Source organism: Panthera uncia (genome assembly GCF_023721935.1).
Source record: "Panthera uncia isolate 11264 chromosome C1 unlocalized genomic scaffold, Puncia_PCG_1.0 HiC_scaffold_4, whole genome shotgun sequence".
NCBI lineage: Eukaryota > Metazoa > Chordata > Mammalia > Carnivora > Felidae > Panthera > Panthera uncia.
In genome coordinates, this window is record NW_026057585.1 from 85,861,174 (window position 1) to 85,882,921 (window position 21,748).

General features: G+C 54.4%; 1 protein-coding gene across 4 annotated transcripts in view; it reads right to left on the reverse strand.

Annotated features, from left to right (window-relative positions):
* Positions 1-21,748, reverse strand: part of MAN1C1 (mannosidase alpha class 1C member 1) — a 144,486-nt gene that overhangs the window by 32,022 nt on the left and 90,716 nt on the right. For all 4 annotated transcript variants that reach the window (XM_049617763.1, XM_049617762.1, XM_049617761.1 and 1 more), the window contains exons 3-4: positions 5,025-5,140; positions 3,038-3,118 (exon numbers count right to left, since the gene is read on the reverse strand). In XM_049617763.1, coding sequence (XP_049473720.1) covers positions 3,038-3,118; positions 5,025-5,140 — 197 coding nt within the window. The remainder of the gene's footprint in view (positions 1-3,037; positions 3,119-5,024; positions 5,141-21,748) is intronic.

Below are 21,748 nucleotides of genomic sequence, written 5' to 3' on the forward strand. Positions count from 1 at the left end.
CTCTGTGACCCAGTCCTTTTGGGTTTTTATGGAGGTTTCATCACATGGGCAGGGCCAATTAAACCACTGCCAACTGGCTACCGATTCAGCATCCAGCCCCTCTCCTGTCCCCGGAAGCCAGGGTGGTGGGACTGAAAATAACTACCCTCTAAGTACAAGGTTTTCCTAGCAACCAGCCTCTATCCTTTGGTGGGGTCCAAAACTCACCCAATTAACACAACAAAAGACATATTTATTGCTCTCATCACTTAGGAAATTCCAACGGTGTTAGGAGCTCTGCCAGAAGCAGGATGCAGACCAAAAATATATATTACTTATTATAAAGCACAATACATCGATGTGCCAGTGTCTCTACATGACCTTTAATCCTTGCAACCGCCTTGTGGGGAAGATGTTGACCACTTTGAGGATGACAAAACTGAGTCTCAGAGAAGCAATTTGCCCAAGGTTGTGGAGCTACTGATACCAAGCTGCCTTTCCAACACAGAGAGAGAACACAGAGCTATACGGCTGCAGACAGCCATGGTAAGCAACAGGCAGGGCCCAGAGGTTCCAGAACAGAGGTGAGAGAGGCCAGCAAGAATTACATTCTGTAGAGTGGAAAGGTGTCTGGACTGGGAGTGAGAGCCCAGGTTTGGATCTTCCCACTTAGCAGCTTTGTGACCTTAGGTGAGCCACTTACTATCTCTGAGCACTATAACTGTGTGCAACGGAACTAACTGTACATGTGCCCCGACTGTCTCACAGGGTTCGTCCGGAACTCAAACGAGAGGATATACGTAAGTGAATGTGCCATGTGAACCTGAAGAGCCGTGCAAACATCACCTGGAGTGGCTGTCAGCAGGCTTGCTATTCTCCTGTGGGTCTTGCGGGGCTGGTTACCCAGAAGGGGACTCTCCTCCCCCAGGTTTCCTCTGCAGCAAGGAAAGGCCTCAGCCCAGGAAGGGGCTGTGGTCTCCGGCACCATTCCACAAATACTCCTGGGATATTTGAAGAATGGAAAGCCCCACTCCACAGGCACCCACTACGTGTGAGACCAAGGACAGAGAGGAGGGAGGCCCCAGTCCGGTGCGGCTGAACCCTGGTCACAAGGAGTGACACTGGGCCAGGCTGCGTGGGGGCTACAACTCAGGCCTGTGGTGGAAAGGCCACGGGGTCACGAGCTGACCCAGCACAGCCCTCAGGGACTGCGACCTGAGCACAGATACCTCCTGGGTATCTGAGAGGGCATGTACATCAGACCACAATCCTCAGTAAAAACCCCAGACCCCAAGCAAAGACAAGACTCCTTTTCCTTCCCAAGTCTCCCAGATGCTCTGTCTGTACCTATACTCGCCCTCAGTCTTCTGCTCTCACTTCCTCTTGGCTTGTGTTTGATTTCTACCCTGCATGAAGCCAAGGACCCTCTTGGCTGGTCCTGGGGCACCTCCCCTCCTCTGGGTCCTCAGACCCAGCCAGACTACATCACTAGGGAGCCAAGGCCTCAGATAGGTTTTCAGAATGAGGATACCCTATGAGGAGGGTGGAGGGTGGGTCAAGCATCAGGACTGAGGGGCACCAGCTCCTCCCTCAATCGCTGGCCCCTCAAACTGACCCCTGAGAGCCCTGAGCTGCATGGCTCCCTCCCCTGTCCCTATCTATACGCTATGGCCACCTTCCACAGCCATGAGTGGCAGGGAGGCTGGGCAAGTGCCTGGAAGAACAGGGTGCCTTTTCTGTTCCATGTCATTTTCCTATCCTAGGGTTTTCAAATACGATTCAGGTTTCGTGTGGCTCAAAGCCAAGGGATCCCAACCACACTGGTTTGGAGACAAATTGGTACAAGTGGTGATCTCTGCTGAGGAGATCAGGCTTGATGGAGAGGCCCGAGGTGACGGGAAGTAGAGGGTACCTGTTGCCTCTGAACCCTTGGTTGCAGCTGACTTCCTCAGACACCACCACTGGAGGTTAGCAGGGATTTTTTGGTGGCTCTCCCCGCGGCAGGGGCAGGGATGATATTGTCTCAGGGTGGACAGAGCAGGAAGAAGGGCAGGGAAGGGAAAGGGCCAAGGCCAAGGCATCTAACTAACCCCAGAGCAGCGGTTGTGCTGAGCAGCGTGACCCCTCTGGGTAACAGGGAACACAACTGATCGATGATGACCCATGGCTGGGGACTTGGCCAGCCTCACCCCCCCGATACTTGGGCTGCACTTTCATGGGACTTCTCGAAGGGAGGAAGAGCCTCCTATTTCTACAGAGCTCTGTGGTTTTCAAAATTCTCTTGTAGCACGGAGAATATGGGCTTTGGAGCTGGTCGGCTCAGGGTCAACTCCTATCCCTCCCGATCCATCTCACAAGAGCTCTGTGAGTCCATCCCCATGGTGGGGAAGGAAGCGAGGCCCAGGGGTGGGGGAGGACTTGCTCAAGATCACAGGCAGGGGTGGTGTGGGGATGAGACCCAGGTTTTCTGACTCCCTCCCTGCTCAGGGCTCTGTCTTCTCCCCACACGGCACAGTCCACCCTCTGGAAGCCAACGCAGCTTGCCTGGGGCTGAGGCCTTGCACTTCGGACATGAGACCAGCCCCAGTGGCTGCCCCATCTCCCTGTTGCCCCTTGAGACCTGCAGCTGACCTCTGGCCCGTGGCTGGCACCCGGAAGGGGAGGGGGAGCGGAGGAGTGGCTGTGGAGCAGGACGAGGCTGAGGGGCCCCAGGGGTGGAAATGGCGAAACAACGGTCTTAGCTTTCCCAATGCTGAAAACTAGCACAAGCTAGGAGCTACAGGGCTGGTGTGAGTAGACTAGTCATCGTCCTTGGAGAATTTACTAGCAACTGTGGGAGCCAGCGGGGCTCACCTGGGCAAGAGAAGGGAAACATCAGATGAAACATGAGAGAGAGAGCCTGCAGGTGGCACCGTGGAGGCTGGGCGGACATGGGCAGCCCCAGGCAAATCCCCCTGAATCCCTGCTTCCTCACTCGTGACACGAGGGAGCGGGACTGGATGTTCTCTGAAGCCTTTTCCCACCTGAATGGTCCAGGGTCCTCCAAGGGCCAACTTACCTCTTCTCCCGTCAGGTAGAAGGCTGAGAGGAGTCCCCCGATGTACCGGATGTTCACCTCAAACAAGGATGCTTCTCCACTCTGCAGGGCAGCGGGAAAGGGGAGGGCAGGGGCGGGGGACACTTGTGAGGTGCCTGCAGGGCTCCCAGGGACAGCCAGGTCCTCGAGACAGGTCGCTCTGGCCGCAGCCCCCCACCCCCCATTGATCTGGCCATACTTGTGCTGGGCTCCGGGGCCTCGCTGGGTGGTGGTTTTCGGAGCAAAAGTTGAGAGGCATCGACACCTGCTTGGCAGGCTACCACAGCTCGTTGACAGCATTGCAAATAAACACCAGGTTTGGCTTTCTTCCCCAGCCCTTGCCGGAGGCCATCAGAGCAAAGTTCTGCCTGGCTGTTCTCCAAGGAGCTGGAGAACTTGGTGGGGAGCTGTGGGCTGAAGATTAGCCTGAGGGGAGGCAGATTCTCTAGTCCAGCCACCGCCCCTTCTTGAGGGAACTCCTGGCCTAGCTGGACGGTAGGGCGGCCATTCCTTGGGGCGGCAGGGGGAGGGGAAGGTTCTCCCAGGAGGTTTTGGGGCAAATGGGACAAAGCCGAGGCTGAGAGGGAGGGGTGCCAGAAAGGTACTTGTAGGTAATCAGCAATCCTCAGCCTCAGCTCTGTAGCCCTCAGGGCATGTCCACACTTGCCTCAATCATTGTTTTCTTTCTTAGGTCTGGATTGCGAATCAGGGGTGTTGGGGCACCATGCCAAGGACGAGATCTAGGTTAAAATCCCACCTCGGCCTCTTACTTGGCTTTGGGACTTCAGGCAAGATATTTAGCTTTTCTCTGCCCGAGGCTCTTCATCCTGAGCAGGTGGCAACGGGGCGCTGAGTGGTACAGGTGAGACGTCAGCCCCGCGCACACACGGTGCCTGGCGTGGCTCCCTAAAGGGGTCTGCTATTACCATCCCTGCCCCCCCCAGCGCTCCCCACATCACTGTCCTTTACTGCCGACAACAACGATGACTGTCCCTTTATCTGGGAGAGCTTTTCCACTGACACAGCACCTGAAAAGCTCTTCTCTCTTTCAGCCTTACAGGGCTCTGCGAGGTTTCCGTTCCCGTTTTCCAGGTGAGAAAGCCAAGGCTCAGAGAGGGGATGTGACCCCATCTTGCTTTCTTCCAAGGACCCTCCTTAACCTGCCCCCGCCTGTTTGAATGTCCCCAGGCTCCCCGAACCTGCCAGCACCTGGCACCATAGGCAGCTGCCTGATGCCCATTCTCTATCCACTATCTGCACAGGGACAAGGTGGGCCTATGAAGATACCCCTTCCTTCTCCCACCTTCTCCCATTCCATACAGTGGGAAATGGGAGGATTCTGACCTTCTCACGCAGACTACCAGAAGGCATAACATGCCTCAAAATAACCTTGATGATGACGAGAAGGAGGAGGACACCCCCTCACATCCATATCAGACTTGACCGTGTTATAATGCTTGTTGTAACCCTCCATGGTAGTTAACCCTCACAACAAGCCCGTGAACTAGTCATTGTCATTGTTACCATCATCCGGATGGCTCCTCAGCCTCTCACCTATCTCTAGAGGGCGGCATGGAGTGAGCTGGGGGCTCCAGGTTAGAGAGGCTCAGAGCAGATACACCACTTCTCCCCTCCTGTTGCTACTGTTCTGTGTGACAGATTCAACCCTAGAAGGGACTTCCTGGGTGCCTGCCACCTCCCACGGAGGGGAAGGAAGGGTCGTTGGCTGTCTTCCCTCCCAGGGGACAACAGGCTGGTAAATACTCCTGGGTCGGCCAGAGCTCAACGCCACCTTGAGGCTGGTCTTAGGAGAGGGGGCTCAGCAGAGAGGGCAGAGCCCCAGTTCCAGGACTGCTCTGCTGTGCAGCTTGGGGCCAGAGTCTCTGGGTCTCAGAAGTGACCGGGTGGAGCTGGCCACTGCCCTTCCGGACCCCTTTTGGCTCCAACACCCCAAGGGTGTCCGACTCACCACGTTCAGGTGGAAGTTCTCTTCAACCCAAGCCTTGGCCTCCTGGAACTCGTCCTGCAGCTCCATGAGGTAGAGGGTGTCTAGGGAGTCAATGATGGTTGCCCCGCTGAGGCCTCCTGTAGGCACAGAGATCGGAGGCATGACCCAGGCTCATTCCTGTCCTTTCCATCCCCAGCCGCACAAGCTACCATTCTCCACGCCCCCTCTAAACGCCTAGGCAGGTTCCGAGGCCAAGGCTGGCCCAGGCACGATCCAGGGAGGCTCCAATACCACCAGCCTTTGAAGGGGAGTCCAGGAGCAAGCGTCCCCCCTCCGCCCACCCCAGCCTGCTTCCTCCTCGGGGCAGTGGCCGGGGGCCAGCCGCCTGGGACACCAAGTTCACAGGCCGAACCACTTCCCAGACCTCAATCCACCCATATCCGCCAGCAAGCCCACCATCAGTGCCAGTCAGGCACCCACCACTTTTCTGTGACACTGGGGAGACGGTGAACTGGCATTTCATTTACAAAACCTTAATATGCCAGTCCTCTGACTTTTCAATTCTATTCCTTGTTTTATTCTAAGGAAAGAAAAAAAAGTGTTCACAGATATTTATCTGGGAAGGTATTTATTGTTGCAGTACCATATACAATGGGGAAAAGTTGGGAAAAAACTCCAAATCCAACAATAGGGGATTAGTTATATAAATTGTGGCTCAAACATAAAATAGAACTATGGAGCCATCCATGCAGGTGAGGTAGGCCTGTGTTTATTGGGGAGATGTCCATGGGATCTGTTAAGTTAAAAAATGTAGGTTGCAAAAAAAAAAAAAAACAAAAAACCAAACACAATATAATTTCTTTATTGTATGCCAAATGTGGATGAGCTTACACAGAACTAAGTCTGGCAAGATGTGATTCAACAGTTACCTCCCGAGTGCTGGGATTACAGGTGCCTTTTGACTTCTTCGGCTCATGGATTATTTTTATAACCAGAAACCTACTTCCATTTGGGAAAAAAAAGGGGAGGGGATGTTTGGGCAAAGAAACCAAACAAATGCACAAACCAAAGGTTCTGTGGCCACTCTAGGATGGTCAGTCCAGAAAGCGCAAGTTCTGAGGCCTGGCCCCTGCTACTGGGCCTTAGATTCTTATCCTGGGGAGTAAGGGCTGAGATAATGGTGCAAAATATCGCAGCTCTCCAGACCACAGGCTGGGCAGGAGAGTGATGTGGAAGGCCTCCCCATGTGGCACAACCAGAGCCTGAGTGTAGAGTCCCATGAAGGAAGAAAGGAGGGAGAAAGCGATGTGCCTGGGGCCATCTGGAGGGCTTCCTGTAAGAGACAGCTGCCTCCTTTAAAGTAAAGTAGCAGCAAATCCTTTAGATACTGGCATGTAGCTCAGGAGGACTGACAGTTCCACCTTGAAGAGGCTCAGTGAGGACCACAGGCTCCACCTCCCCCCTGGAGGAGCTTTGGAGCGCACAGGGCTGAGCCCCACTTGAGTCTGAAGCACGAGCTCGGGCTTTGCGGGCACACCTGCATTCAGAGTCAGCCTCTAATCTCCTTAATTAGTGCTTCTCTAACTACTCACTTGTGTTGATTTTGCAGGCAGAGACTCCTGAAACTCAAACCACCACCTTCCTAGGCCTGGAAAAGGATGAGAGGGAGATCAGGAGAAACTGGGAGAAGGGTAAAGCTGGAGGCTTTAGAATCTGCTTCCAGAAGCAAGGGCTCCCCAATCCAGAGTCAGGCATCCCAAGATGGTTTTGGTATTGGGGATGAAGTGAATTTCTAGAACGTCAACTCCTCCTACACTGAAGGATTGGTAGGAAATATCCAAGCCAAACAAAGTTGATCTTTCCTGGTTTATGCTGGCTACTTCCCTTGTGGTTGTCAATGGCCAAACCCGGTTCACAGGGACGCTTTACCGTCAGATGAAGAGGCAGTGGGTCATGGGAACGCCCACGGGCCCCAGATGCACAGATGCTGAGACGCGCCCGGCCACGGAGCACCAGCTGGTGTCCATCCTCTTGGCTCTGAAGCTACGGCCCCCTCCTGTTACACCACAGGGCCTCACACCGGATTTTTTAAGGGCCAGAAGGGGTTTTTAAGATCCCACTGCCCCGCCCCTAAATTTCATAGAGGGCCCCCAGAGAGGGGTTGGGACATACCCAGGATTAGATCAAAGGCAGAGTGGAACGCAACTTCTCTCAATTCCTTGTGAAAACAGTTGGATCTGATTGATAACCCTGCCCTATCCCTCCAAGGGACAGGAGGCCGCTCTGACCAGGGAGGGCTTGAAGAGAAGCCCAAGGCCAAGGGGACGAGACCCAGGGTGTCTGATTTCTGAATCCTGCCCTGAGCTGCCCAGTGTTTTTACCCCAGGGGCCTTCCTTCCCTGGGCTGAGCCTGAGCTCAGTAGCCCAAGGGTCTAGGCTGGGCCAGAAGGGCAGCCAGGGCTCCTCGTGACCAGCTCTCCTTCCCAAATGCTCCGGAGGCCCCAGCTGAGAAGGTAGCTCACTAAGGGAGCTTTTGGCAAAGTTCTGCCCGGCTCTCAGGTTCCTGTATCCTTCCTTGGTTGACCTCTCACCCGGGCCCCCACCTACCACACAGCCGGGCTGCGGGCCAGCAAGGCACTTATTGGAAAGCCTTTCATTCCTGGCCAGAGGTTACCCAGCGGCCAGGCTGGGCCAGAGAGAAGGCCCAATCCCGAATTCAACTCTATCTGTACCTGCAGCCGGCCTGGGGCAGCTCCCCAGGGGGAAACACACAACCCTACTCAGAGAATAGGCACTCGATTTAGACGCACAGAGCCGAAGGGGGACAAAAAGGCAGGCAGCCAGCTTGAAAGTTCCACTGGCCTTGGCCCTGAGGCAGGTTCCAGGTTGGCTCACTCTCCCACTTCTAGCTCTGAATGCTCATTGTGCACAAAGGACACCTCCCCCTCCCCTCCCCCCCCCCCCACCTGCCAGGCAGGAGGCAGTGAGGTGTGTTAAAAGAACACAGCCCTTGGGTTCAAACCCCAGCTTGGGGCCAGCCACACATCTGTTCCAAATATCAAAGTCCTCCTCTGTAAAGTGAGGTAAGGCCACTGGGCTAGATACTGGGGAGCCACTGCAGGTTCCTGAGCTGAGATAAATGCATCATATAAGTGCCTGGCCTTTCTCATAAAGACACCTGTGTATGCCTGGGACAGAGTTAAGTGCTTGACAAATTAGTTCATTGTTCTTATTTCCTGGGTCCTGTAGCTCATCCTGAAACACTGGCCTGGTCAGGGAGATGTGGGTTCAAATCCTGGTTCCATCACATACTATCTGTGTGCCAAGGCAAGTCACTGTACCTTTCTGAGTCTTGTGTCCTTCATCTTCAAAATGGGGACGACAGTAGGACCTACTTCCTAAGGATGCCGGGAGGGCTAAACGGGGCAGTGGATGGAAAGGTGCTGGCACAGTGTTAGGTACATGTGAGCTTCACCCAACACACAGAAGCGTGGCCCTCCTTGCCCTCAACTGGCCCTGGGCAGCCCCTCCACAGTCTTCTGGGGTCACCGAGGCCTTGTGGTGCTCCTGCGTTACCAGCCCCTCCCTGCCCCACAGGGCAGTGCGGCATGAGGCTGCAGCTTACAAAACCTTTGGCCCAACTTAAAGGAAAAGTGTCACATCGGTCATACCTGTGTCTGCTGCTGGGGCGTTAACATCCCCATCCGGGTGGGCACCTGCCTCTGAAAGGGTCTTCCTACCTCCAGGACCCCTCCCCTTCCCCTCAAATTCACCTTGTACATTGTTGCCTGACCTGTCTTCCTAAAACGAGACCCAGCTGTGTCCCTCCTCAGCTCAGGAAGCTGCAACGGCTTCCCAGTGCCCGTGCAATAAGGTTGGGGTGCGGGGGGGGGGGGGGGGGGGGATCGAAACCTTTTGGGTCTGACTCCAAAGGATCAGGCTCATCTCCTCTCCCATCAAGTGCTGCTTCCTGGACACGTGCTGCACACTCCTGCCTCCATACCTTGGCACGCGTGCTCTTCTCTGCCAGGAAGCCGTTCTGTGCATCTGGCCACACTCAAAGCCCACACGCTCTCCAAGCTCTACCTCCCACTGGCAGCCTTCCCTGATTCCATCCAGCCAGGCTCCTCCTGCAGAGACAGCTTCCACTCGTGTGTCTACCACCCTTGTGCTGAACCTTGGGGCTCTGCTCACCTTCTAACTGACTGCGAGCTCCTTGGGGTCAAGGGTTCCCACTGCCTCTCTGCACCAACTCTGCACCTTGTCTCCAAGCGGCCCCAAAGGTCAGAGTCCCCAACCCAAGCAGGCCTCCCACCATTCCCTGTGGCCTCTTTAGATGTCCCTACCTCTGTGACTCTTCCGCAGACTGCTAGGAACGGCCTCCCCACCCCACCTTCGCCTGGAGAGATCCAGAGCCCACCCTCAGGAAGCCACTGTGAATGTCATTCCATGGTCTACGTGAGGTCCTGCCCTCCCTGGACCCTCCTCCCCTGAGAAAACCTTCAGCAGCTCCTCCAGGCCCACACTGTCTGCCCCCATTCTGTGCACCCCCATCTCCACCACAAGAGCTGCCCCACTCTCGGTGCACCACAAAGAATTGCTAAGCTATGTGTCTCTGCCCTTCCGGAAGAGCAGGGCTCCGGGGTGCAGAAGACTCATCTCCGGCTCAAGAAATAGCTTCCCAGCGGAAGTGGGAAAGGCAGCGAGCCAGGATGGTCCATCTCTGACGGATGCACTTACTCTCCCTGGCATCGTGCTTGCTCTGAGCGGACCGTGGCCTTCGGGACGCCACTCTTTTTCTAACCCTGTATCTGCACTTTCCCAGTCTCCTCTGCTGGTTCCTCCTCTTCGCCAGACCACTATGGATGGGCTCCGTCATCACTGGGCCTTTTCTCTTCTCTGCCCTCCCTCATTCCCTTAGTTCAATAACCACCTACATGCTGAGGACTCCCCAGTGTCAACTCCCAGCCAGGACCTTGTCCTCACCCCCGGGAGACCATAGGCGTCTCATCTTTAACCTACTCCTCAACCACAGTGGTTAACGCCAAGCCCCTCCTCCCAAGAGCAGCGCCCCAGCCCTTGATTCTGCATCTCTCTTCTCTCCACCCTATCCCGCAGCAAATCCTGGTGGCTCTCTGCACCATTTCCAGACTCCACCTACTTCTCACCTCCTCTGTGCTGCCCCCTGGGTCCAGCCACCTTCTTCTCTCTCTTGGATTTATTCCAAGCGCCTTCTAACTGGCCCCTGGGCTTCTACCCTTGCGTCCCCCACCCCCACACCTCCACCCATCTATCCTCAACGTGGTGGCCAGAAAGATCCTTTGAAAATGCCAGTCCTTCTGTGCTACTCTTCTGCTCACAACCCTCCCATGGCTCCCATTGGACTCTGAGGCCCTGTGATCTGGCCCTGCCTTCCTCTCGGCCTCATCGCCCACTCCCCCTCCCTATTTCTCTCACTCCACCCCTATCGCATGTTGTTCTTGCAGCCCTCCGAGCCTGCTCCCTGTTAGGCCTTGGCAGTTTCCATCACACTGCCACAACAACAACACCTCTGTCGCTTTTCCCTTGCCTCTCTATTCTTCCTCAGCACCTTTATCCCAGAGACATCATGTGTGGATCTGCTTCCCCGTTTACTATCTTCTCGTAAGGGAACATAGGAGGGGAGAGCCCTGTTCTGTTCACTGCTGTCCTCCACTGCCCAGGACACTTTCCAACCCATCACAGGTGCCTGCTAAGTATTTGAGAATAAAAGGCCCATCACTCTGGGTGGGGAGGGTCTGCAGGGGCTGTGGCTCATTCATATTTTGCAGTGCCTGGCTCTGGTCTGGCACCCAGAGGTAAAGGTAAATGTGTTGGGTTGAACGGACTGAGCCCACCATGCAGGTGTCTGTGGTGACCACGCCCGGGGCAGGTTAGCTATCTATTCCAGGGGCGGGTGCCAAGAGACAGAGGAGACCCCACCACCAGCCTGTGGCCAGATCAGCCAGGGTGGCTGTGTGTGTCCACACCATTGTCCTGTGCAAAGCTATTTGTTGTGCGTGGGTCAGTTTCTGTAAGGGACTGGCCCCCGGCTCCTGTCACCTCCTCCCTCCCCCACCCCCCAGGGCTGCCTGGGCAGGAACCCTGGGCTGCTAGACAGGGTTTGTATCCCCTCTCCTGACTCTGCTGTCTTAATGACCACGAGGTTTTTATGCGATGTTGTATTAGCAAAGAGAAATGGGTCAGGCCGGGCAACATAAGCTCCAGGAAGAACACTCAGAAGGAAAAAAAATCACCCAAAGCATAGCCTATTACTGCACTATCCCCAGAGCCATACTCTAATGGTTGCATTTAATTTGATGACATAATCCACAGAGACTTTTCTTAATCTGTAAAGAAACAACACATGTGTTTCTCTCTCAGCTTCCAAGCTTTCTCAGTTTCTCAGTGTGGCTGTCCGGCAGGTTGTATTTCCCAAACACGGCTGCCTCAGTGCACCCCACCCCATGAGAAGGACTCCTCCCAAGGATCCTCCCCTTGAATCTGGGTCGACCTCTGTGACTACCGGGAGCAAAAGAATAAAGCAGAAGGGCGATGTGCTAGTTTCTAGGCCCAGACCTTAAGAAACTGGCAGTTTCCACTTCCCGTCTCCTGGAACGCTGGTGCTTAGAACAAGCCACCATACTGTGAGGAAGGACAATGGAGCCCACAAGGAGTGAACGCACGGGGAGGCCATGTATATGCTTTCTGAGTGACAGCCCCTTCTGAACTGCCAGCACCAATCCCACACGCGTGGGCTCCACCTGTCAAGTTACCCTTCAAGCCTTTCCAGCTGAGGGCGCATACACAGTGGTAAAGAGATAAGCTGTACCCACTGTGCCCTTTATGAATTCCTGACCCACTGAATCTGTGAGCATAATAAAAGAATTGTCCTAAGCCACCAAATTTTGGAGTAATTTGTTATACAGCAGTAGCGACTGGAACGTTCTGCTTTGTGGGTGTCGGGGATGATGGAAATGATATCCCCGCTACCCCAAAGTGCATGGTTTAAAATCACAGCATCTTGGATGGTGACGTCTTCTGGCTGCATGAAATCCTTTTAGGGATTAGGACCTCTGCATTTCTGTCAGGTCTGGGAGGGTTCTTTTTCCTTCAGGAATAATACTTTTCTTGAATCTTCCCACGATGGCTATTTCCTGGATCACATAAAATTGTGTTCAGAGGATGTGTGTTTCCAGGCAGAGGTTTCCTGGAGCCTCTGGAAGGGCTAAAGATATTTTTTAGGAACTATTCCTGGCACTCAACAGGACGCTCTTGCTAGGAGTGAATCAATAAAAGATGATCAGATCTGATGATGCCACTGCCTTTCTTAGGCCCTCGATGCCTAATCACATTCAAAGTCCCTGGGCACAGTGCACTGGGTGCTTGTGGTCCAGGCCTTGGCAGCCTCACCAGCCTCTCTGCTGCTCTCTGGGCACGTGATGCTCTACCCACATGATGTCATCGGGAGCTCCCCGAAGGCCATGGGGTTTCTGCTGACATGGGTCCCTATGCCCGGGATACCTTCCTCTTCCGAGTTGGCCTGGTGAACACCTCCTCTCTGTCCTGGCCTTGGCTGGAGCGTGGAGTCTTCTCTCAGGAATTCCTGAGCCACCAAGCAGACCTGCCCACTCCCTCCTGTGCAAGCCTGCCCCACTTTGCCGCAGGCCCCTTGGTCACGGCACTGCTCGCACCACATCGTACGTGCCTGTGAATCCCAGGGGGCACTGGCTGGATCTGACTCTTCCCAGTGGCCCGGGCATCCATCCCCAGGCCAGGCGCAGAGAAGGCGAGAGCAGACGGCTGTTGAATGAATGCACGGCTAGTGGAAACACTGACAGTGCCTTCCTGGAGATCCTCAGACACTTTAAAAGGGCTCTTGGCCTCAGAGAAAACACACCATACACAGCAGTGGCCAGCTATTCAAGGAAAACACTGTCGCGGGGACAAAATGGGGACGTGCAGACATCACGGCCCTGGTGGAACTAATGGCTTCCTCCAGCCTTCCCAAACAGACGTCACGCTTTGCTGCCGTAACAGGCCGGAGGACGTTTGCTGTGGCTGACTGCTGAATGAGGGTCAATGTGACGGATGACCAGACATGGTTCACTGAACTAGTCTACTGGACAGGGCTCCTCACTGGAAAACAGGGTGTGTTGTAAAGACGTGAATGTCGTATTAGTTTGTTTTTAAGTAAGAGGTGAGGGTGCTGCCCGATCGGGAAACTTGTCTTTTAAAACTCCCTCTGAGGGGCGCCTGGGTGGCGCAGTCGGTTAAGCGTCCGACTTCAGCCGGGTCACGATCTCGCGGTCCGTGAGTTCGAGCCCCGCGTCAGGCTCTGGGCTGATGGCTCGGAGCCTGGAGCCTGTTTCCGATTCTGTGTCTCCCTCTCTCTCTGCCCCTCCCCCGTTCATGCTCTGTCTCTCTCTGTCCCAAAAATAAATAAAAAACGTTGAAAAAAAAAAAATTAAAACTCCCTCTGACAGTGCTGAGGGTCGAGTTTGGAGCTGCTTTTATCTCAGGACATCTCGAAGAGAAGAAAAGGCAGACAGAGGAATTGGAGCCCAGGATGCTACAGTGGTGTCTCCAAAGTCACACAGTGGCTCAGTAGCTCAGGGCAGAGCTGTGACCAGGTACCACCTTCCAGACCATACACCCTTGTAGGCTCCGTTCGAATCCTAGCTTAGTTCCTTCCCAGCTGTGGGATCCTGGGCAACTAACTTGACCTCAGGAAAATGGGAATAAGGTCTCCTTCTTAGAAGGGTGTGGCCAGTTCAGAGAAATGCACACAAAGAGCATTCAGCAGGCATTCAATCCAAGAGAATTTTATATACCCAGCGCACCACACCTAGGCGCTCAGTGCGTGGGCCTGCTATCGTAAGGCTCAGTTCCAGCAGAGGAAGCCACCTCGGGGCTGGCAAAGCTAGGATCCCTTGCAGATCCTTGACCTCCTTGGCCCAGCAGGAAAGACTAGCATGGCTTTCATGCCAGGCAGGGAGGAGGCATGAGCCCTCAGGAAGGCAGGATAGGAGCTGGGCAGGCACTGCGGCATTTTCAACACACTTAATGCTCACTGGCGGGAAAGGAAAAGACGGAGCCTTCTGCTGCTCACCCCGAGAGACATTGAAGTCCAGCCGCAGCTCTGGGCAGCTGCTGAGTCCCTCCATACACACTGGCTTCGACCTGGCTTTCACCTGTTAAGTTAGAAGATTGCTCTGTACCCTCCCTTCACCTCCATGGGAGAAGCAAACATCCCCGGCCCATCAACCTTGGTCTTGCCCATGTAATTTGCTTTGGCGTCATGGTGAGTGGGGAATTAAACTGTGCCCTTGACTTTAGGCTCGGCTGTGAGACTTGTCAATGGGATTAGTGAACATGACTTGAATAGAAGTTTGAAATAAGCTTGCATGGTTGGGCCTGCCCTCTTGCACTCCTACCTTCCACAGTGAGAAGAACAAATCTCAAACAGCCACTGGTCCAAGAAGGGTGAGAGACAGATGGAGCAGACTGGACCCAGCTGAGCACAGCCTAGATAGCCTATCTGCAACTATATGAATAAGAAATAAACGCTTCCTAGGGGCGCCTGAGTGGCTCTGTTGGTCAAGCGTCCAACTTCAGCTCAGGTCATGATCTCACGGTTCGTGAGTTTGAGCCCTGCATCAGGCTCTGTGCTGACAGCTCAGAGCCTGGAGCCTGCTTCGGTTTCTGTATCTCCTTCTCTCTCTGCCCCTCCCTCCTCACGCTCTGTCTCTGTCTCTGAAAAAAATGAATAAACCTTAAAAAAAAAAAAAAACACTCCTTGTCTGCCACTCATTGTAGAATAATTGTTCCCTAGCATTATTTTGGAAGAGACTGACTGATACAGTACCCTCTTTCTTTCTTCTCTCTTTCTTTCAGTTTATTTGAGACAGACAGAGACAGTGCAAGTAGGGGAGGGGCAGAGAGACAGAGAATCTCAAGCAAGATGCCAGTGCAGAGCCCGATGTGGGGCTTGAACTCATGAAACTGTGAGATCATAACCTGAGCCAGACGCTTAACCGACTGAGCCACCCAGGTGCCCCCAGCCTTATTTCTTAATAGTCTTTCCATACTCCAGCTACACTGTGTGGTCCCCTCTTTCTAGGCTCCCAGCCCTTTACTCAAGCTCTACCTCTGCTTGGAATGCCCTCCTCTCACCCCAAATGTCTCTGCACACTCCCCAGTCCAATGTCTACTTTAAGTCCTAGAGAAAATGCTGCTGCTTCCATGAAGATATCCTTGATTCCTCCACCTGGATCTGGGGTCTTCTTCCTCTGAACACTTTCATCAAAAGAACTTCTTTCAACTGTCATTATGGCAATCCGTGTCACCTGTGTCCCTTTTTCCAGTCCATCCTGGGCAGTGAGTGTCTTCGGGGCTGAATCTCAGCCTGGTTAATCGAAGCCAAGTCAAGGCGTCGCTGGGACTTGCTGATTGAAGGATCGGATGCCCTCCTCCCACGGCCTCATTCCCGGATGAGAAAGCCTCCCTGACAAAGCGCCCCTTGCCAGAGGCGGCTGATGTGTGGTGTGAGGCGCTGGGGGTGGGGGTGGGGGGGGGCAGAGACCAATCCCATGACACCCCGAGATCTTTGCCAAGGGCCAGCACCCCACAAAGGTTTGCCTGTGGAGTGTGGAGTTCTCCTCGACGCCAACCACCAACCCCTTCCTCGCCAGGGGTTAGTAAAAATAACCACACTCAGCACTGACCCAGCACTTGCTTTGTGCCAGGCGTTGGGCCATATGTTTCACACACATCTTTTTTAAACCTTGTGACAATTCTATTATTGTCCCTCTTTTACAGATGAAGATTGAAGCTTCAAGGAATTAAGTCGCTTGCTCGAGATTGATTTATTCACCCAAAAGCACATTTCTGAGTGCTCAGGAAACACAGAGGGGAGCGGAAGGTCCTGATCTCCACCCTCCAAAAGCTGCAGGTCTGGTGGGGAAGAATGACGGCAACCAGGCGTCACACAGACAACATCCAGTTACAAAGTAACGCCTGTCGTAAAGGAGGGGAGAGCAGGGCCTGAGGCCAGGAGAGGGGGGGCATTTGAGCCGAGGTCTGAAGGAAAGGAGGACAGAAGAAGGGGTGGGTACGGGCCAGGCAGAATGCACAGCAAAGACAACAGACCAAGTTGAGGGGAGTCTTGACATATCTGTGGAGCAGAGAGGAGGTCACTACACACAGTGAGGGAGGAGGACAGTGGCCGGGGTGAGGGGGTGGGGCCAGGCTACAGGACTCAGGAAGAGAAATGGATGGCTTCCGGCTGCTCCTCTGGCTATGGTGTGGAGAGTGGCTGGGAGAGGACCCAGCGGGGACCCCTCGTGGAGTAATTCAGGGAGCCATCCATCTTGGTCGGCGAGTGCCCACCGGGAGAGTGGCAGGGAGTACCTGGGCCCAGGCTCTGAGGCAGCTAGGGATGCCCCCAAGCTGGGGGGCAGCTGTTCCCCAGTCCCGGAACAAGAAGGATTAGCCCTGAGCGCAGGGCAGTGTCAGCCAGCTGCCTCGCCTCAGCCCCATCAGGGGGGCCTCGCGCTGCCCTCCCTGGCCCAGAGGTTCAGGGTCACAGTGCCATCTTGGATATACATCACGGCCACACAGAGCTACGCATTGATTGCGGCAAACACAGCCTGTGGGTCAGAGCCAAGAGACGCAGATGTGTGTCTCTGATAACAAGATGATGATTTTTGGAAAGGGGAAAAGAAAGGCAATCAAAGAGGCCCTATTCACTCCCAAGAAACAGACACATGGCAGACTGAATGCGGAGACAGCCTGGTACGGAGCTGGGCCCAGGGGAGGGTCCTTCCAGGCGCTGGGATGGCCGAGCTGCCGGGAAGGGGCTAGAAGGGTTGAGCTGGGAGCCACACTCACTAGCTGCCTCCGTTTCCTCATCTGTACAACCGCACCAACAATAACTCCACCTTGCAGAACCGTCTCGAGGGCGAGGGATCACACCGCGCATGTAAAAGGCTGGACGCACAGCCGCTCACACGGGCCTCGGCAGAGACAGAGCAACAGCCACCAGCCGTTGTGGAGGCGGATACCCTGCTGCTGAGCACCTGTGGGCAGTGCCTCTCTCGAGCCTCCAACAGCCCCATGAGGAGGGCACATTTCGTGTCCCCATTCCACGGATGGGGATTCTGGCACTTCGAGTGGCCATGAAAATCTCCCGAGGTGGACGAAGGGTGGAATCAGGATTCAACTCAGCTGTCTGCATTTCCTTGCCACCCTGGCTAGCTCAGAGGGTCCGAGAGGGTCCCAGGCAGGTGCCCACAGCCACACGACCTCCAGACCACCCCCTTGCCTGCGGGCTGGGGCAACGGCCCTCCGGTGTAGACGTTGCCTGCGTGAGAAGAGCTGGGCGCCTCTCCCCGCAGGAGCCCCACTGTGACACAGACCAGCCTGGCACCCCTGCTTCCACGAAGCCTCCTCGGATCCCCTGATGGGGGACGCGGGCTGGTCATGCTAGTCACCTGGCCCAGGCTGACTCACAGGAGGCTCTGTGTGGGTCTGTCTCTCTGACAGGCCGAAGCTCCAGAAGGCAGAGAGGCTGGTCATCTTCGTCTGTGGAGTCAGCAAAGAGCCCAGTAGAATGCTGGGCACTCAGGACTTTCTGAGTAAATATGTGCTGAATTCACCTTCAGAGCTGAGCAGGGGCCAGAGCAGGCATGACCGGATGGCCATTGAGCCCTTGATGGGCCCCCTGCTGCACTCCCAGCATCCAGTGAAATGAGAGGACTGACTCACCCCACTCTATTGACCAGGGACCTTCCCTTTCTTCAGTTCTTAGGCCCCTTCTAGAATCTAACAGGACACACACACACACACACACACACACCCCTCCTTAGCTGAAAAGATACTTGCACACATTTCACACCGAAAGTCATGCAGCCTTCTCGTTGCCAGACTGATCTATGTTAACCACCTGACTGAGGTGAGGGGGACAGATTTTTATTTCCTACAAAGGATGGGGAGAGGAAGCTATTTTGGAGTAAGGTAGGCAGAGAATCAAATCTGACCTTGGCTATTCCTAGCTGTGTGACCTCTCATTAGCTACTTCACCCACGTGAGCCTCAACATCCCCATATGTGAAATGGGGATCATGTCAGATAATGCATATTACTAGAGAGACTGGCGCTAGTCGGTGTAGAGTGAGGTTTTTTTCTTTAAATGTAAAAGGACTGCAGGGGGTGCCTGTGAGTCACCTTTCATTTGATTTAATTTGTGGGGTTTTTTTTTAGAGGCAGTAGTGATAGTGGAAAAAGCCTAGGCTTCTGGTCAAAATGTTTGAGACTTGGCTCTGTATATTACCAGCTCTGTGGCCCTAACCAAGTTACTTATCCTCTCTGAGCCACGAGTCTGTATCCGTCCAAACGGACTGATAATACTCCCTCTGAAGGTGTGGGCATCTTGGATAAGGTAGAGTTAGGTAGAAAGGGGGAGCAGGAAGGTCTGTGCCTGGGCTGCCCAGGGAGAGGCCCCTTACCCCACCTGCCCATGCCCACCCACGCCACATGCCTGGTGTGACAACCCTGAGTGTGCTTCCTGGGGGGTGGGGGGGAACCTGCTTCTGTTTTGGATCTCAGGGCCAAAGCAATTCACAAATGCAGCAAATATGCCAAGCCCAGAAGACAGCTCTCCCTGCTTCAGAGAAAACACACAGTTCAATTTCCTAAAGATCGAACCCCAGGAGCCTTTCAAGGCTTTCCCCGAAGAGAGCAGTTCTTGGAACTTGGGAGGTGCCGCCGTCGTGCAGCTGAACAATTAAAGCCCAGAGTATTTGTCATTCTCAGCAAAGGTTTGTGAGGATGGCCGAGAAAATGGAAAAAATCTGATTTCAGAGGCACGGTTTTCAGAAATATATGGTAATCCATTTTTGTCAAACCACAGAAGGCACAGCTCAAATCATTAAAAAGCCATCGTACTTAATCATGCAAAGAGAAGGCTGGTCTATGCCTCTCAGATCATTTTCAAATGGTTTCAGGTTAACTTTCAAAAACTGACAGGCAAGCAGGGAAGGGATTATGACAGACGATAACTTGAGGAATTTCTGGTTCTGGTTCTCGGCAGGCGAGGGATTTATTTGAGAGAAAATCTCCACCCAGACCTTGGCCTGATGGTGGTGGGGACAGCGGTGAGGGAGACCCCAGGATGGATGGGCGATGACTTCTGCCCGCAGGAAGTCTGCAGCTGCTGTCTCAGAAAGACGGCAAGTTCGATGGCAAACTATTAAGTACATAAGTAATTATGATGTATTGTGACAGGGGCTAATAAAAGACAGGAGTTTAGGCAGTGGTAAATCTCAGCTGTGAGCATGCATACCTGGGCTTGGACTCGTCTGCCACTTGCTAGCTGAGTGACCTCACCCAAGTTCCCGTCTCTCTCAGAGGCGTGGCTCCCCATCTTCTAGGCTTGGAAGGCTGTGAAAGAGTTAATCCCTATAAAGCCTTTCAAGCAGTGCCCGGTATACAGTAAACTCTCAGTCTCAGAGCTGGCTAAGCAGCTAACTCTGCTGAAGGGAGGCTCATAGATGGCTTTTGACTTAGATCAGGAAGGACGAGCAGAAGTCTGCAAGGTGAAGAACTGGAAGAAAGACTTTCCAGGCAGAGGGCACAGCATGGGCAAAAGCCCCACGCGGTGAGAGGCTGATCAGGGAGGAGCAGAGCATATGTGGGGAGGGGGGATAAAGGGAGTTGTGCTACAAGCTAACTTGGAGTCCTCCCGGGAAGGTCTGTGAATGCCAGGCTAAGGGTTTGGACTCTGTCAGGAGGGCTGTGGGGAACCACGGAGGTGCAGATTCAAAGCTAACTGAAGGGGCCACAGGGAGGCCGTGGAAAAGGCTGGGGCAACGTGTAATCCAGGCTCCTCACAGGGTCTGGAACATCCTGTGTCTTCTTCCAGGTCTCAGTCCACATTGGGCACTTGTTGACTTCTAAGTGACCTTCCCCCCCCCCCCCCCCATCAAACTCTGATCCAGTGTCCCCAGTCTCTGTTCCAGGAAAACATTGTGTCCTATGCCCAGCAAATCTCACACACTCCCCGTGGCTGGGGCAGCGCCATCATGGGGAAAATGCTGCCCAGTCCGGAACCTCATGTCCCACCCCCTTTGCATTTAGGTGGGGCCATATGACCAAGTTCTGGCCAGTGGCGTGTGGGCATGAGTTACACACACCACTTTGAGGCCAGATCCACCTGTGGGATGCTCCAAGGCCAAGGTGACCTTGGGTGCCACAATCTGAAGATGATAAAGCCTCCAGCACCTCGGGTGCCTAAGTGATCGTGAGGAACAGAGCCCCTTCTTCTTCCCGTCAGTTTGACTTTATGTGAGCAAGAAATAAATGTCTGCTGTCCCCATCCACTGAGCTCTCTGGGTTTACCTGTTACAGCAGCTAGCGTTACCTTACGTAAATACACCCACTAAATGGAACGACCTTGGGCATGTTATTTTGCCTCTCTGAGCCTCAGTTTCTCTCATGCAGACTGTTACGAAGGCCCAGTAAGACGGCAAACGTGAGGGCTGCTTTGCAAGCAGGAAGTACTACAGAGGTGGCATCCATTGCTGGTGTCATTGGCTTCCGTCTCTCCAAGTCCTGAAGGAGAGGGGGCTCTGCACAGACCCTGCCGAGGAGGGAGCACTGCAGCCAGGGCCTTGGAGAAGCTCTGGGCAAGGGCTAGGGTCCACCCGCAGATCCTGACCTCACTCCAGGTTTTAGTTCTGTCCCTCAACAGAGATGCTCCCCCAAATAGCTGAGCCCCCTGGGGGAGGGGGCTGGCGCCTGGCTTCCATCCCCGGCAGCTCCCCTGGGAAGGAGTCAGCCCAGCCTTCTGATGACTTCAGCCTCTCAAGACTCATTAGCAGGAAGTTGCATGCCCTGCCAGGAAGATGCACGCCTGAGTTTTCAGACATGCCAGGTAGACACTGTTATCAAAACCCTGTCATGTCTCCGCACAGCCCCCACCCCCACCCCCACCCCCTTCTCCGGCTCTGGTGTCCTCCTGCCAGTCTCTGTGCTCAGGCCACACGCTTGCTGCCTTTGAAGATCCGAGAACCTGGTGTGGCTGTGTTCCGCCAGCCAGTCTGGCTGGGAGCCGGGGCTCAGGAGCCCCCATCAGTGGCTGAGGCTCCCCCCGCACCCTGCTCCTGAGCAGTCCCACACTCCCAGCCCAGGACTGATGCCGAGACTTACAGGAAGACAGGACAAAGGTCTGAGCGGCGTGTGATGTGATGAGCTGGACCTGGCCGTCAGTGACTTTAACGGGACCCTGGTTATTACATGTCCTTTTGCTGAGGGGGTTTCTTTCCCTGTAGCCTGGGGGCGGGGGTGGAGAGTGCCTGTCCCCCAACCACAGGGGCCTGGAGTCAGGGGACCTGCTGCCTGGCTCTCAGGCTAGCAGGTACAGACTCTTGACCTTCTCCCCCTGCCTGCTCCCTGGCTTTGGCTGGGGACTCTAAGGAGCTCTCAAATCACCTGACAGAGTAAAAACCATCCGCGCCCCGGACTAGGCTCTATGGAAAGACAGAGAAGAAACAACAAAGACAAAAAGCATCCATTTCCAAAGTCTTTTCACACACGGTAATGCACCTGTTTGATCCGTACACCCGGAGGGTGCCATCACCACTACGTCATCGAGGAGGAAACTGAGGCTCACAGAGATAAAACAGCTGGCGCCCAAGGCCACCCGGCTAGTCCCCTGGGCAGTGATCT